This window comes from Pteropus medius, unplaced genomic scaffold, assembly GCF_902729225.1.
Source record: "Pteropus medius unplaced genomic scaffold, Ma_sr-lr_union100, whole genome shotgun sequence".
NCBI classification, from domain to species: domain Eukaryota; kingdom Metazoa; phylum Chordata; class Mammalia; order Chiroptera; family Pteropodidae; genus Pteropus; species Pteropus medius.
In genome coordinates, this window is record NW_024348533.1 from 4,371,853 (window position 1) to 4,390,013 (window position 18,161).

The window sequence follows — 18,161 nt, forward strand, 5'->3', positions numbered from 1 at the left end:
GGGAATTCTCCACCATGAGGCCTGCACTACAGGAAATACTGAAAGGGGTCAGCACACCTAAAACAAAATGACAAAAAAAAAAAATACATAATTAAGAGTAAAGTGACTATCAGGCAAATAGAAGCAGAGTAGTGCAACCCTTACTAAGAACAGGACATTATAAGCTTAAATAATAAGAAGAGAATTGCTATAGCAAGATAGTAATGAACGTTCAGCATACATAGGAACAAAATTGAGATAACAATGACTGAAAAGGGGAGGATTCAAAGATCCAAAATTGCAAAGAGGAATGGAGTTAAAGCACACACAGAAGGAAATGGATGACTGTATGTATATAACTATCCGTTACATATTCGTAATGGTAACCACACACCAAGGATTAAGAACTGAAGTACATAACATAAAGCAAGAAGAACCAGAGGGAAAACCCACAAAAGCTAACCAAAATAAAGAAAATAGAAACACAAGGACAAGGAAACAATGGAAACACTGAGCTACCAGAAAGCAAAAGATAAAATGGCCATAAGAAGACCTCATATTTCAATAATCACCCTAAATGTAAATGGACTAAACTCACCAATAAAAAGGCACAGAGTTTCAGAATGTATCAAAAAACAAAACCCAACCTTATGCTGCCTCCAAGAGACACATCTCAGTTCCAAAGACAAATGTAGATTCAAAGTGAAAGGGTATTTCAAGTAAATGGCATTCAGAGAAAAGTGGGAGAAGCAGTAGTAATATCGGACGAAATAGACTTCAAAATAAAAAAAGTAAAGAAAGATACCGAAGGATACTTCATAATGATAAAGGGAATCGTGCTCCCAATAATATCTATGCTCCCAATCAGGAAGCCCCAAAATATGTAAAGCAATTACTAACAGAACTAAAGGGAGAAACAGACCAAAACACTATCATTTAGGGGACCTAAATACCCCACTGTCAGAGACAGACATATCATCGAAACAGAAAATCATAAGGAAATAATATTTTTAAATGGCACATTAGTCCAACTGTACATAATTGACATTTAAAGAGCCTTCCATTCCAAAACAGATGATTATACATTCTTCTTTAGTGCACATGGAACATTCTCAAGAATCGATCACATACAGGGACACAGAGATAGCCTCAACAAATATAAGAGGATTGAAATCATACCAACCATATTCTCTGATCATAATGCTTTGAAACTGGAGATCAACTGCAAAAAGAAAGCAGGAAGAACCACAGATACATGGAGATTAAACAGCATACTATGGAAGAATAACTGGGTCAGGGAAAAAATAAAAAGAGAGATCAAGAGATACATAGAAACAAATGATAATGATCGTACAACATATCGAAACTTTTGGGACATGGCAAAAGTGGCTGATAGGAATGTTCATATCATTACAGGCCTATCTCCAAAAAAACAGAACGAGCCCAAAGAAACAATCTAACACTTCATCTTAAAAACCTAGAGAAGGAAGAATAAATGAAGCCTAAAGTCAGCAGAAGGAAAAAAAATAATCTAATTAGAGCAGAAATAAATGAAATTGAAAACAACAAAAAAATAAATGCAAGAAAGAGCTGGTTCTTTGAGAAGGTTAATAAATTGACAGACCCTGGCTAGACTCACTAAAGAAAAAAGAGAAAGGACACAAATAAACAAAATCAAGGATGAAAGAGTGGAAATTATGACTGACATTGCAGAAAAACAAAGGATCATGCAAGAATACTATGAAAAAGTATATAACACCAAATTTAATAACCTAGAAGAAATGGATCAGTACTTAGAAAAATATAACCATCCTAGAAGGACCAAAAAGAACTGGAAAATCTAAATAGACTATCAGCAGTACGGAAATTGAAACAATCATCAAAAACCTACCAAAAAGTAAAAGTCCAGGACCGGATGGCTTCACCAGTGAATTCTACCAAACATTCAAAGACGACTTAACACCTATTCTCCTCAAACTCTTCCAAAAAGTCGAAAAGGAGGCAATACTTCCCAACTCATTTTATGAGGCCCATATTACCCTGATACCCAAGCTTGGTAACGAGAACACAAAAAAAGAAAATACATACCAATATCTCTCATGAACACAGATGCAAAAATCCTAAATAAGATATTAGTGAACTGAATACAGCAACATATTAAAAAGATTATACACCACCATCAAGTGGACTTCATCCCAGGTGCACAAGGATGGTTCAACATATGCAAATCAATTAATGTGACATACCATATAAACAAATTAAAAAATAAGAATCATATGATCATATCAATAGATGCAGAAAAAGCTTTCAACAACATACAGCATCCATTTATGATCAAAACGCTCAACAAAATCAGTATAGAAGGAAAGTACCTAAACATAATGAAGGCCATATATGACAAGCCCTCAGCCAACATTATATTTAATGGTGAAAAACTAAAAATCCCTCTAAGATCAGGAACAAGGCAAGGCTGTCCACTATCGCCACTGTTATTCAGTATAACATTGGAGGTCCTAGCAAGTGCAATCAGAGAAGAGAAAGATATAAAAGGCATCCAAATAGGAAATGAAGAAGTCAAACTGTCACTATTTGCAGATGACATGATTCTCTACATAGAAAACTCTAAAGACTCCACAAGAACACTACTAGAAACAATAAGGAAATACAGTAAAGTCTCTGGATACAAAATCAATGTTTAAAAATCCATAGCATTCCTATACTCTAGTAACGAAGTGTCAGAAAAAGAAGTAGAAAAAATAATTCCCTTGCAATTGCAACAAAAAGAATCAAATACCTAGGAATAAATTTAATGAAACATGTGAAGGACCTATATAATAAAAACTGCAAGACCCTATTAAAAGAAATTGAAGAAGATATAAAGAAATAGAAAGATATTCCGTGTTCTTGGAGTGGAAGAATCAACATAGTTAAAATGACCCTATTACCTAAAGCATTATACAGATTTAATGCAATCCCCATCAAAATCTTATTGGCATTTTTTAAAGAAATAGAACAAAAAATCATCAGATCTGTATGGAAGCACAAAATACCCCGAATTGCCAAAGCCATCCTGAGAAAAAAGAATGAGGCTGGAGGCATCACTCTGCCTGACTTCAAATTATACTACAAAACGACAGTAATCAAAACGGCATGGTACTGGCAGGAAAACAGACACATAGACCAGTGAAACAGAATCAAGAGTCCAGAAGTAAACCCATATTTGTATGGGTGAATAATTTTTGACAAAAAAACAAATCCAAAAACATACAGTGGAGAAAGGAAAGCCTCTTCAGTAAGTGGTGCTGGGAAAACTGGAAAGCCACCTGCAAAAGAATGAAACTAGACTCTTGTCTATCACCACACACCAAAATTAACACAAAATGGATTAAAGATTTGAGTATAAGACCTGAAACAATAAAATGCATAGAAGAAAACATAGGAACTAAACTCAAAGACCTTGGGCTTAAAGAGGATTTTATGAATTTGACCTCAAAAGCAAGGGAAGTAAAAGCTAAAATAAATGAACGGGACTACATCAAACTAAAAAGCTTCTGCTCAGCAAAAGACATCATCAACAAGGTAAAGAGAGAACCATCCAAATGAGAAAATATATTTGCAAGCGACGCCTCCGATAAGGGCCTAATATCCAAAATATACAAAGAATTCATAGAATTCAATAAGAACAAAAAAAGCAAATGATCCAATCAAAAAATGGACAAAAGACCTGAATAGACACTTCTCCCTAGAGGACATACAAATGGCCAAAAATATATGAAAAGATGCTCAACATCGCTAGCTATTAGGGAAATGTAAATCAAAACCACAACGGGATACCATCTCACACCTGTTAGAATAGCTATAATCATCAGGACAAGTAATAACAAAAAAACTGGAGAGGATGCGGAGAAAAAGGAACCCTCATATACTGCTGGTGGGACTGCAAATTGGTACAGCCACTATGTAAAACAGTATGGAGTTTCCTCAAAAAACTAGGAATTGATCTACCATATGATCCAGCAATCTCTCTACCGGGTATTTACCCCAAAGACTTGAAAACCCATATCCAAAAAGACATTTGCACACTGATATCCATAGCAGCATTATTTATAGTGGCCAGGACATGGACAAACCGAAGTGTCCTATGATAGATAATTGGCTAAAGAAGCTGTAATACATACATACAATGGAATATTACTCAGCCAAAAGAAGAGATGAAGTACTGCCATTTGTGACATGGATGGACCTCGAGATAATCATGCTAAGCGAAACAAACCAGACAGAAAAAGTTGAAAAATCACATGATATCCCTTATATTTGGAATATAAACTTAAAAGCAACAAATAAACAGGACAAACAGAGACTCATGGACATGAACTATAGACCAGTGGTTACCAGAGGGGAGTAGGTGGAGGGAGCGGGGAGGTAGATGGGGTAAAGGGGGTCAAATATGTGGTGACAGAAAGAAATCTAACTATGAGAGGTGAACACACAGTGTGAATATATATATGCCTTATTGTTAAAGTGTCCAGCTGAAACTATTGGATTTCGTTAACCAATATCACCATAAAAAAAATAAATTAAAAAAAAAAATAAAAAAAATCTGAAAGTGAAAAAATAAATAAATGGTTTCTTTAAATTTTATCGTGTCTGTTTTTATAAGTAGTATTTTTTTGGAGGGGAGTAGAGAATTTGTCCATTTCACCTAAGCTGCCAAATTTATTAGCATTGAGATTTTAATAATATTTATATATTTTCCTTTGAAAATCTCTAGAATATATAGTTATATTACTTCTACCATTTGTAATATAATGTGTTCTCTTTCAATTTTTGGTAATTAATCTTGCTAGAGTTAACAGATTAATAATCCTGTAACAGATCCTACTTTTGACTTTTTTTTTCTTAGTGTATATTTCCTTGATTTCTGCTTTTAACTTTATTATCTTCTTTATCTTATTTACTTTGGATATATTTTGCTGTCTTTTTTGCTTACTTTTTACAGTTGGAAACATAGATCATTGATTTCGAACCTTATTCTACTTTTTAAATGTAGATCTTAAAATTAGAAAATTTCCTCTAAACATCCCACATTTTATGATATAATTTACTTTTCTTATCATTCAATTCAAAATATTGACTCATTTTCATTCCATTCTGTGAGACTTCTTCACCAATTGAGCTTTTTATAAATGTTCAAGTGGAAGACTTTATAAAGTCTAAGGTGGAAGTGAACTGGTACCACAGGAGAATTTGGAGCTTCTGCAATGAAAAATAAGAACAAAAATGGTAAATATCCGAGTAAATAGAATAGAGCATTTTTCTCCTTTTAAGGTCTTTAAAATATGTATATGGTTAAAAGCAAAAATTATAACAGTGACGGGTAATCATCAATATTAAAATGTTTGCTCTGCAAAAGATTGTTAAAAGAACTGAAAGAAAGCTACCGACTGGGAAAATCATATGCAAATCACATATCTCACAAAGGACTTCTCTCTAAAGTATACATAAAATATTAAAAAATCAAAGGTAAAAAAAATTTTAATCCAACAGTAAATGGGCAAAATATTTGAACAGACATCCCAACAATGAAGATATATAGACAGTAAATAAGAACATGAAAAGATACTCATTAGAAAACTGCAAACTTAGACCCCAGTGAAATACCTTTACGCGATGACAATATTAAATGCTGGTGAGGATGCAGAGCAACTAGACTTCTCACAGATTGTAGGTAGGAATCCAAAATTTTACATCCAATCTGGAAAACTTTTTGTTATTTTCTTATAAATTTCAATATAGAGTTATATATGAGCAAGGAATCTTCTGGGTATTTCCCTAGAGAAGTGGAAACACAAAGCCTGTATGCTAATGTTTATATTAGCTTTATCCATTCATTGGAATCCTTCTCAGCAATAAAAAGAAACAAATTATTCATATGCACAAGGACATGCATTATGGTGAATGAGAAAAAACCAGAGTGAAAAGGTTGTGTAAATTATAATCCCATCTATATGACATTTGGAAAAAGGGTGGAGCATATATCAATAGTTGCCAGGGCTTAGGAGTGGAGGGAGGATTTGACTACAAAGGGACAGCATGGGGGAACTTTTTGAGGTAATAGAACTGTTCTTTATCCTGATAGCTATGCTGGTTATACAAATCTACAGATGTTTTAAAACTCATAGAATTCTATATCTAAAAGATGGTCAATTTTACTGTATGCAAATTAAAAAATAATAAAAGTAACAACATAAAAGTGAAAAAGAAAATCACCAAGTACCTAAGAGGAAATGGTCAGGACCATTTGGGTTTCAATAGACTTGGACTTCTCTATGACTCAGTGTCCTCATCCTATAAAATACTAATGTTTCTGGTAACACCTTATGAGATTGTGTAAGAGTTAAGTAAAATAATACAAAGATAGTCTTTAACATATTGAACTCACTCAATAACTGTCAGTTCTATTTTGATTTACTACTATGCACAATAAGATAATTGAAGAGAGATCAGTGAAACTTATTTGGCACATGTAGCTCTCAGTTGGCATATATAGCCTGCTTTCTGCTTTTCCTGATTTTGAAATCTCAAACTCAAACCACTCTAAATGTGTCTTCTTCACTTTTCACATGGGAAATCTAAAAAGTCTGTTTCTAAGTCATTTGCCGTTCTCAGACCATCATGGTGGCTGATATCTTGTAACATTGCTAAACCCATCCTTAAAAACTTTGGATCTAATTCACCTAGACCTCAGTCTAGGTGAGGGGGTCATAGGATCAGCCCTTCCTGTAGGTACCAAATGAATGATTTTAGGACTTATGAGAACCTGCCAGCTTCATTTTAAAATATGATCATGATCCCTAATTAGAAAATAGTTGTGGGTAAGCGCTTATCTGGACCTCAGTTTCTCTTTTGAAAAATGAAGAAATGTAAGAGTTCCAATAGCCTTTTTAGCTCTAAAATTTTCTAATGCTAGGATCTTGTTAAAACTAGTCTTCTAATAATTAGTTTCCTTAAGGCTTCCTTCATGTCACGATTTCTCAAGCTGTAGATGAAGGGATTGGCCAGGGGAGTCACCACTGTGAAGATGATAGTGGCCACTGTGTCTTGGACTGAGTAGGAGGATGAAGGGCGCAGGTAGACACCCAGGATTGCCCCGTAGAAGAGGGAGACCACAATGAGGTGGGATCCGCACGTGGACAGGGCTTTCCTTATTCCATGGGTGGATGGCAACTTCAGTACATTAGAGAAGATATAAACATAGGAAACAATTATACATAAAAATGGGGTCATAAATATCAATCCACCCACAGTGAATACCATCAGATCATTGATAAAGGTGTCAGAACAAGACAGCTTCAGAATAGGATAAGGGTCACAGAAGAAGTGATGCACAGCATTGGTGGAACAAAATGTAACTTGAACCATGAGAAGAGTATGAAGGAGAGCATGCAGGTTTGTAATGACCCAAGACACGACCACCAGAAGGACACAGAGCTTGGGCCTCATGATCACAGCGTAGTGTAGCGGGCAGCAGATGGCAGTGTAACGGTCATAGGCCATCACACTCAGGAGGAATCCATCCATGTTGATGAAAGTGATGAAGAAGTAGATCTGGGTCATACATTCCTCATAAGAGATAGACTTGCTTCCCAATATGTGATTCACCAGCGTCTTGGGGATTGTGACTGATGAAAAACAGATGTCGACGCAGGAGAGATTGGCCAAGAAGAAGTACATGGGTGTATGGAGATTCCTGTCGCAGCTGATGGCCAAGATGATGAGAAAGTTCCCGATGATGGTGGCCAAGTATACCCATGAGAACAGCCCAAAAAGAGCCTCTTCCTGCTCTGACTCCCCAGAGAGTCCCAGAAGAAGGAATTCTGTGATTCTCGTCTGGTTGCCCCTGTCCATCTCTGTAGGGAAGAAAATATGGTGAAAAGTAAAAGGAAGGATTTAATTAACTGGACTTGTAATTTTTTTTAATGATAGCAGATCCAAAGTTTATTTCTTAATTAATATTACTTCGAATATAAAATTAGACAAGACTGGTAATAATATGTCATCATTTGAGTATATATTTTTTATGATACTGTTTCTATCATTGTTTGAGAATAAACTCATGTTAGATAATTCCATGGAGTTAGTTTTACTGAAATAAATAGCTGATTAATTTCTATCATTTTAATTTATGTTTCATTACCTTTGATTACATCCAGCTTAATTTATTAATTTATACTTTACTAATAGTGAATATCTGGTATGTACAAAGTATTTTCGCATACACTATTTCTTTTTATTCTATGAATGGTGAATTGTATCATTCATAGATGTGGACAGTGAGAAGAAGAATCAGAGATAAAGAAACCGAGACTCAGAGAGATTAAGTGATGACAAATTAGATCGACAAGGCCCATAACATTTACAGACTTAAACAGCTAAAATGCTATTTTATTTGAATTCCTCCTCAGTGTTGCCTCCATATTTTGATTAGCTACCATTTATTGAAAATACAACAAAGTGTTAAGTGCTGTACTCCTGCTTTATATGCATTTTCTCATTTTATCCTTATTAAAATCTGCAAATTTTAGAAATAACAAGCTTCATTCAGCAGAAGGAAAAAAATGAAGCAAGGAGATTTAACTGTTTGTTCACAACCATAAATTCTTTTACCTGAATAAATGCTACTTTATACAACTCCCTCAAATTCATTCGGGTGTCCCTTACATTTTCTCAGGATTATACAATTTGAGGCTTTGAAGATCTGCCTGCTGGTTTATCCTCAACCTTGTAATGGCACAGCATCAAAGGTCCTTGCAATAGTTCACACCTGCTGGCATGGGTGAGCTAAGTAAGCATGCTGCTGGGGTTGCTTTGCAGGATTCTGCAAAGAGGCTTCTTTTCTCCCTTGAGCTCATCGAAATAAGATCAGTTAGATGTGGTACTTGGTATTATTTTTAAAGAGGAAGAAGAGGTTCACAGAGAAAATAAAATTATGGGATATATCTAAGTGATAATCCCAGCATTAATAAATCAATATAGGCAGAAAGAGTGAGATAAAACATTGTGGATTGATAGCCATGGAAGAATTCACAGTACTGGGATAGTAAAGAAGAGAGAAGATAACATTTCTGGTAAGAACTGAGGCCAGGGGTAAACAGAAGGAGGAAGAGGAAGAGACTGATGGGAAGCTCGACTGGCTGGGGCAGAGGATGTTACAGGCAATACTTTTAGAAGACTGGTTGTAGAATGTACATAATATGGCAGCAGTAAAGTGTCCTAGAATTTTGAGAGTTAAATTAGTAAGACTATTGTATAATTCTGAAATCTGAAATCATTTTTCCTAAGTTGTATCATGAAACTTAAGGGTGGAAAGGCAGTACTAGGATGTAGCTAGCGCTGTTGAAACAAGGTGCTAGGGAAAAGATGATTAATGTGAAGTGTTGAAGTTGGGGAGCAAGGGTTGCCTCAAGGAAAACCCCTGCAATATTTGTGCATCCGTTTTCATTGCGCCCCAAACAGCAGATGTATGTATTCTGGTCTTAGTGTCAGGCTGTTTCTTATAATCGAAATTATAATAAAAGGTGAAAGAGGTATAGCAGGATGGCAGTGGGTTTTTTCCTGTGAATAAAGCCAAAAACAGGTCAATAGTCTCTAAATAACTCATACTCTGTGTTGAGAGAGCTGCCAGCATTAAGGTTAGCCACTTCCTGTCAGTGTTGACTGGGATAGTCCTATCAGGAGCATACTCAACACTGCTCCCAATCCCCAAGGCACTATGGGAAAAGGGCTGATAGGTGAATGAGCAGTAATTCTGAAGAAAGTCTGTGCCCTTTCATCACACCCTTTCAGGAAAAGAGAAAGAGCTTCCTAGTCCCCAAATGCGAGGGAGAAGAGCACCAAGAACTCGCTCCAAAAAAAATTGAGTTGCTTGCATGATGGGGAGACCATCATTTTCTGGTTTGGAAGAATTCTATTTAGCTAACAGGCTTGTTAATCCGCCCCTGTTTTCTCCAAGCAGGGGAGATAAAACAGATAAAGATAGTAGAGCTGAGACTGGAATGGTAGAGAAGCTACTTTTGTGTTTGCTATTTGTCATCACGGAGGTATGGGAGTTTCCTGTGTGCTGGGTGGACTGCGTGGAAGGCACCCGACTTGAGACATCTGGGCAATAATCAAGGTGAAAGTGGTGCCTCCTAGGAAAGGGGATCCCATCAATAAGACACTGCAGTGTAAACCCCCTTTGGGTGAAGCTTTCAAGAGTTGGAGAGGTTGAGTGAGAACTGGCTCTCTCACCTCTGAGACCATCTGGAAGTCCCTGGAAAATCCTCTGTGAGAAATCCATGGACACGAGCCCATAAGAGAGCCAGCTTTTGTATTCCTGCCATGATCAGTGACAGTCACGAAAACAGCAAACACCAACAGAGGAAGGGCAGCTTCCTTAAGCGGTAGAGAGTGACACATTCTGAATTTCCCTTCTCTCTTTCTTGCTCCAACTCAGAAAAAGCTAAGTCTAAAAGAGATGCCGGAGCTTTACACCACACCTGCTGCCACTCACCCTCCCCCCACCATACTCCAAGTCAAGAAACATTGTGGGAGAGTGGAACACAAGAGATTGGAGTTTTATAATGTTTTTGACTACTGAATCACTAAGAGTGATTTTTATAATATACAATGGTGTAAAATGATAGAATCTGGCCAGGATGTTTTATGAAAGCTAATAATAGATCAGTTACTAGAAAAAATGTACTATCATGTCATTGTTTAAACCCCAACATGTTGAAATTTCACAGTGAATAGGTGACATAATAAATTCCTCCTATTTTGATTAGGTATTCACCACCCACCTATGAATTTTAATTCAATTTCCCTGGTGACCTCCTTATATAGAGAGAGCACTTTTATTAGTTCCTTTGGCAATGATGTTATTTTTATAACTTAAATATGTTGATGTCTGACTACATGCAATAATGTCTGTGGTCTCATTAGTATGTGACGGTCTCTGAGACGTCTGACATACCTGTGTAATTGGGCATTGGTGTTCCTGGACATTAAAACTGAGGCTGCTTAGTGCCGGGACACCAGCCTAAGCAGACTCCTTCGGTGGGGCTCCCTGCGGCATGCATGTAGCCTCCTCTGAAACACACAGAGGAGGTTTATCGTGTGGCCGCAGACCACAGTGGTTGAGCATAGGGAAGCAACTGGCAAAAAGGTGGAGAATAGGGGCAGAATAGGAGGCTCTGGAATGTCTGACAGCAGAGTCCCTTAGTGGGGAGGGAGGGTGGCTCTTGGCTTGTGCTTCAGGCCAGGATTTTTAGGAGCTTGAAGTCCCTGGTCCTAACACCACCAACCTGAGTCATCTCCTTCCTTTCTTTCCCGCTGCTTATTTTTCTCTTTCCATCTCAGAATAGTGGCTCTATTCTGAAATGGACACCACAGCCTGACAGGGAAAAGGCCTGTGCATGGCAAACCGAGAGATGCTCTCCTTTGAACTTGGTTGGATGCAGAGGGATTTAGTGTGTCTGTTTTTCCAAATGTAAATCTATGTGTGTGTCTGTGTGACTTTGTCGTTGGAGGTAAGCATGCCCTCACCTGTTTCCCAGCCCTTCTTACCTGGCTGCTCTCTGCTGCTGTCAGATGCTCTCATGGAAGCCCCATCTCCAAAGGCTCCTCGCTGGAACCAGGATGATGGAAAGACTCAGCCAGGGCTGAAGATGGAGGAAGCTTTTCTCACTGGAGGAGAACATCTAGAGTTAGACACGGTGGCTCTCTCTCCTGGGTCTGCCTTGGTTGATTGAGAACAAATAAGCAGATCTTCTGTCCCTGGAGATCGGGACTTTCATGGGGATCCGGGCAGCAATAGTTGCCAAGTTTGGGCATCCCGAGGGCTGATTCCCCACAGCTCCTCGTTAGAGACTCCTATAGTCACTGTTATTTGTTCCTTTTCTCTCCCGACATAGATACATCAGAGGGGAACTCAGCTCAGTGCTCAGAATTTTTGCTTCCCACTGCCTCAAGTCCATCTCATGCCCATGTCACAGGTAGAATATACCTGATTGTCTGCTCTGTGCCCTGAACTGACCTGAAGAAAAATTGTGAAACCAATGAAACTGGCCCACCCCTAAGAGGGATGCATAGCAGCTTCATTCTACACACTTTGTTCAGAAACAAAGGCTTAAGTATAATCCTTAAGACTTCAGGACCCTGTACTCTTTCTTCTTTCAAATACAAGTTTTAATTTGTTAATTTATACTAAGAAAGTTATAACTAAAAGCAGAACCTCAATTCTATGTTTTAATCTCTGTAATAATTACCATGTCCCTGACGCAAGAAGCCTGAGGCACCACCTAGAAATGTTGGCCTATAGACAGTGATTAGGGAAATACTAGATGTATGTGGTCATCTAAATACACAGTATCCATGGACTGACTATTGGACATTGAGCGTGTACTTATAAGTGTCTATTTGTGTGTCATATACAAAGCAAAATTGTTAAAAGGTGAGTTTTAAAAACCCACATTTTAAGAAAAGCAAAAAGAACACAAATATAAAATTGGGCAAGCATGTGTTAGGTAAAGGCGAAAATTAGAGAACAAGGGTAGCACTACTAATTACAGATAAAGCAGTAATTAAGCCAAACACAAGTGTGTCACAAAAGGGGAATAATTTACGATAATAAAGGAAAAATACATAGAACTTAATAAATGTTATGAAACAGCGAACAGAATAATATAACAATAGTTTGCATAAGGCAAAGGCTTATAAAAAATTTTAAAGTTAATAATATCAATATCTTAATGGTAGGTGTTAATATATACTTCCCAGAATTTGACAGATGAAGTAGTTAATATTATATGGCAGAGATTTTGTTTAAGCAATGCATAAATTTGATTTTAAATATATATATATATACATACAATACATATACTTTCACTATGTAAATAAAGAATACACATTTTACTTTTAAGCTCAGAGAATAATTATAAATATTGCCCATTTTTTGGCTACAACAAAAACTTATATAGAGCCCTCAAACACTGATTTTATAAGATACATTCCCTTAGTTTCCATCACAAAGACAAAAATTAGAAACCAAAAATCAAAAGGTAAAAAAAAATATCCAGTTGGTAAAATTTAAAACAATATTCTTCAAAATTCCTATATTAAAAAATAAAACCAAATGATTTATAAACTAAAGAAAAAAATTAACATAAAAACCTGCAGGAAGAGTGATATCTGCATCATGGTGGAATGAGAAGACCCCTTTGTTTCTCCTCTTAAAGTTACAGCAAGTTGGACAGTTATAATTCAACAAAGGATCCCCTGCTCAACATACAAACACATTTGAGATGAGAGGTCCATGCATCCAGGCATCTGAAGGTGGACGCATTGGAATGAGCAGAGGAGTTAAGTGGGGGAAGGACAGAGACGGGGCTACAGACAATCTGGCACCCACCGAGGCCCCAGCTGATGCAGTAGTGGTGTAAGAGCTGGACTGCAGCCCTCACGCGGCAGCCCAGAGGGAAGGAGGGACAGCAGCAACATTCTGGTCTGAGTAGTTTAGCCAGCTCCCATTGCAGCTAAACCCGGTGACCGAAGCAGAGATGTGGCACAGCAGTGTGGCAGCTGCAGACAAGCAGCCATCATTGCTGGCAAGAAGAGAAAGCCATAGACTCACAAAAATTCCTCGCCTTGCCCCTCCTCGTCCTCCGCCTTGACCATTCATTGGGTCGGTGTGTCTTCAGAGCTTAGAACTTCATGGTGGTGGCAGGGGGATCTAATAAAGGTGGGACGTTCTGGGTTTTGGCGTGTCCTAGAGGATCCCAGAGTATCAGGTTGTCTTTAAAGAGTCAGGATGTCCTAGGAATGTCAGAATATACTTCTTGTGTCTATGTAACCTTAAGAAGCAGAGTGATGGGAGTGTCAGGATGTCCTGACTGCTCAGGGATTCTGGGTGTGTCAGGGTTTCCTTGAATAATAAAAGTGTCAGGATGTTGTGGGAATCTCTGTCTCCTGCAGAGTCCTGGGGTGGGGAGGGGATCAGGATGCACCCGGAATTCTTATGCTTTTGAGGGTTAGGGCTTTCTGAAGGTCTGGGCAACCTTGGAAGGTGATGGAGTCCTGGGGCTTCTGGGTGAATGAGGAGGTGACATTTGGGGGACAAAAGCAGAGAGTACTTGAGAACTCAGGTATCCTGGAGACTCGTCCCACAATTCAGGTTGTCCTGAGGGGAAGTCTGGTGTATTCTGAGAATCAAGGTATCTAAGAGGGACCAGAATGCACTTATGTCTTTCAGGTTTTCGGTTTTCTGTAAACAGGCAGGCCCTTGGCTATCACCCTCAGGCTGAGATACCAGGCAGGCCCTGCCCAAGCCCCTATTTGCACCCCTCCCCACCAGGTGGGGTTCTGAGGAGGGGTCTTAGGAGGAATGCATTTTCTCCTCCTTCCCCTGTCTGCTCCCAGGAGGGGATTTAACGGGACAAAAGAACTCGGTCCTCTGGGAACACGAGCTCTTGGCCCCAGTCCCTGGACCCTCCAGACAGAGTACCTTCCCTCATCCGGCTTGTGATCCTCCCCTGACATGGGGCTCTGGTGACCAGGCAGTGATTGGATGAGCCCACAGGGCAAGGAGGAGGTCACTCCTTCAAGACTCGGGGAGAAAGAGGTGCTGTGGGATTGCAAGCTGGGAAAGTAGATAGCTGAGAGCAAACGGAGAGAACGGTCTCCCAGAGTAATGCAAAGAGAGGAAAGAGGGACAAAAACAGAAATAGTGAGGGCAATACAGAGAGAGATGATACGCAAGTGAAGGAATGGGGAATTAGGGGAAAAATTTAGGAGAGACTGAAAAAGACAAAGATCTCTATATATCTACACGGAGAGACTCAGAAAGAGGTACGAACAGAGGGAGAAGGAATAAGACAACAGACATAGAGGGGAGCAACAGGAACAGAGAAAAACTGAGTCAGAACTAAAGGCTCAGGGACACAGGAGACTGGACCGTCTTGGGTGTTTGCTGTTGGACATGGAAGCAGAAGGGAGGACTGAGCTGGGTAAGCAAAAGAAGGGGCGAGTTTGCAGCAGCCTCTGGCCGGAGAGCTGCCCAGCCACTGGGACTCGGACCTCCACAGTAGGTAAGTGAATCTCTGGGGTGCTCCTGAGGAGGCAACAGGTGCGGGGGCTCCAGGCCTGGGCTCCTGTGAGGCAATGGTTTACCACAAAAAAGGTGAAGATAAGAAATCAAAACCAGAACCCTAGAATGTTAAAACCATGAGACCCTTAGAAAGCCTAAGGCAATGCCTTCGTTTTATAGACTGGGGACTGAGGCCCTGGCAGGACGAGCTGCTGAACAGCACACATCCCGGGGGAGCAGAGGCAAGGCTGAAATCATCTTCTCACTCCTGACCTCGGAGTTTGCCCACTGCACTGCCTTCTCTGAAGGATGGAGCTGGAGGGCTCAAGGGTTTTGAATCTGAAGAGAATAGGGGACCAGTGGCTCAACCTATCTTTGTCCCCAGGTAGACAGTGAGCACTGGGTAGGGCCTCACCCCTGGGTCCCCATGGGGATGAGGGCCTCCGCTCCAGACGTCTCCTTTTCTCAATGTGCACCTTCCAGGTGTTTCTTTTCGCTCCCTGTTCTCTTTCCCGGCTGGCTCTCAGACTAATTAGTGTGGGGGCTTAGTGAGCCTGTGGGAAGGACAGGCAAGCCTTTCCCACGAGCTCAGGTTCCTGCAGCCCTCGTGGCGGGGCAGACTAGGGGAGAAGATGAAATGTACATGAGGGGAGGGTGTGTCTGAGCGGAAGAGAGGAGATGTTCCATCCCCCCCAGGAGAATGGGAGCCATATAAAGAAGGTTTCAGGTGAATGTGAGCTCTGAGAGCATGGACAAGTCTTAGAGACCTGGACAGTGTGTTAGGGTGTCAAAGCAAATACAAGATCCACGAGTGAGACCCAGCAGGGTAGTATGTGTGCTCAGAGAGGTGGAAAGCGCATGGTGGGGTGAGTTACATGCGGGTGCATCTGGGGGAGTGGAATAGGGATGGGCGTGCACTTGGAGAGGTGAGGCTGACAGAACTGAGTGACCAGGATGTGAAGCAGGTCTGAGGGGTGTACCCAGTGTGGAGAGCACAGCCTAGGTTAGGAGATGCAGAGCTGAAGCGGAGCTGAAGTGGGGGCTGAGCCAGCTTCAACTAGTTATGAAAGCTGAAGGATTTCTGGTCATATAGGGGCACTGAGTAGAATTTCGGGGACCAGCACCTGTGGTCCAATGATGGATAGGTGGGCCCACTTGGCAGCAATCTCTCCCTTTCCCTCTATCTTTAGATGTGGGCCCTCAGCCTTACAGGAACCTCCCTGGTGTAGGAGTGGGAAGACCAAGGCTTTCTCCTCAAGGTGGACCAAGGGGTCACCCACACACCCGGCGGCGCCACCGCACCACCTTCAGTCCAGCGCAGTTGGAACAGCTGGAGTCAGCCTTTGGGAGAAACCAGTACCCCGACATCTGGGCCCGAGAGGGCCTTGCCAGGGACACAGGTCTCGGCGAGGCCAGAATCCAGGTGATGCTCCAGGATCACCCCTTACTCTGGGAAGAAGTGCAGTTTGGGACTCAGGAGCCACTGGGGCACAAATTCTCACAGGCGTTAAGGCCCTGGCCCCACATTTACCTGAATGTAGCCGCATCCATCAGTCAACATAACCTCACCTGCACCAGGAGTGTCACTTGAATTTAACCTTAGCTCTAACGTAATCTAATTTGAATGTCAATACCTACCCGCAACCTCAATAGTGATGTGAATTCTACACAAACAGAAATTCAATCTTAACTATTCACATACATATATATGTAACTTTGACCCTAAACAACATGGCCTTGAAACTCAACTGGCCCTATGCTCCCTCAATTCTAATCATGGAGCTAATTAATCTTAAGTATAAACCCTACCCTAAATCCAACCCTGTCTATAACAAATAAACCCATCTGTAGTCTTAACCTCTAATAACTCTAGAATTTCCCATTCTCTGGGGAGGAAAAAAGCCATTGTGTCATATTAATCTCTCATTAGAAATTGACATTTCTTACCCAAAGTTATAGTAGGGCAAATTTAGACACAGGTTAAGGGGTATGGATCTTGTTTGTCAGGAGACCTCGCTCAGACATGCATTCTGGAGAGCTTTGCTTCCTCTGATGATATTGTAAAGACTTATACTTTGTTCCTGTACCTTTTGTCATTGGGGGAGAGGGGCTTCATGTTACAGTGCCACCTGTTTAAGAGAGGGGCCCTGACATGGCTATTTTCCCCACTCCTCAGGTCTGGTTCCAGAACCGCAGAGCTAAGCAGAGGAAGCAAGAGCGGTCACTGCTTCAGCCACTGGCCCATCTGCCTCCTGCCACCTTCTCTGGTTTCTTGCCTGAGTCCCCTGCTTGCCCCTACTCCTACTCAACGCCATCTCCACCGGTGACCTGCTTTCCTCACCCCTATAATCACGCCCTTCCCTCTCAGCCTTCTACAGGTGGTTCCTTTGCTCGACCCCACCATTCTGAAGACTGGTACTCCCCTGCCTTGCATCCAAACCCTGCTGGTCATCTGCCCCCCCACCCCCACCCATGCTTCCCCTCAGCCTTGAGCCACCAAAGTCCTGGAATTAAAGTCAAAAAAAGTGCTGATGAGGTAATTCCCCAGCCTGTGGCCCTCATGAAACACAGAGAAAACTAGGTGGCTTCCTTTCCTTCTAATGGTAAAGTAGAAATACGGTGAAGGGCAGCTCAGACATTGGGGATTTTAAAATGGGAGATCGCAATAAAGGCTCACTGAGGTAATTAACTGAGAGAATTTAGGGTGGAAGATATATGTAAGCCTCAATGAATGTGGCTGGAGGAAGGGTTGTATTGATGGGTATAATTGTTGCTGCTGCTGAATGGAAATGGTCGGAGATATAACTTCTGGGGCTTCATTCATTGAGATTATGATTGAAGATCTTCATCCCAGCTATTTCTAGCTGATTTCAAGAAGGCTTTTGATTTAAAGTCCCCTCCCCATCATTCACCCTACCCTCCAAATCAATCATTAACTTTTGTTTATTCTGTCCTAGGAATATCTCTTGAATTTATATTTCTCTTTTCCATTCAGGAAGACACTTTGCTTTCTCTGGCCCCATATTTTCTAATTCTCCTCATTGGTTCCTTTAGCTCC

The 18,161-nt window shown here is 40.5% G+C and overlaps 2 protein-coding genes across 2 annotated transcripts; one reads left to right on the forward strand and one right to left on the reverse strand.

The window, feature by feature from the left end:
• Nucleotides 1–6,945: 6,945 nt before the first annotated feature.
• Nucleotides 6,946–7,887, reverse strand: LOC120616666 (olfactory receptor 1361-like). The gene has a single exon (XM_039880328.1). The coding sequence runs from the start codon at nucleotides 7,885–7,887 to the stop codon at nucleotides 6,946–6,948; it is 942 nt and encodes a 313-aa protein (XP_039736262.1).
• A 7,108-nt stretch (nucleotides 7,888–14,995) lies between these two features.
• PROP1 (PROP paired-like homeobox 1) lies at nucleotides 14,996–17,617 on the forward strand. The gene is given in 4 exon segments (XM_039880343.1): nucleotides 14,996–15,104; nucleotides 16,294–16,526; nucleotides 17,280–17,556; nucleotides 17,559–17,617. Coding segments are annotated over 4 exon segments (678 nt in total).
• Nucleotides 17,618–18,161: the final 544 nt, after the last annotated feature.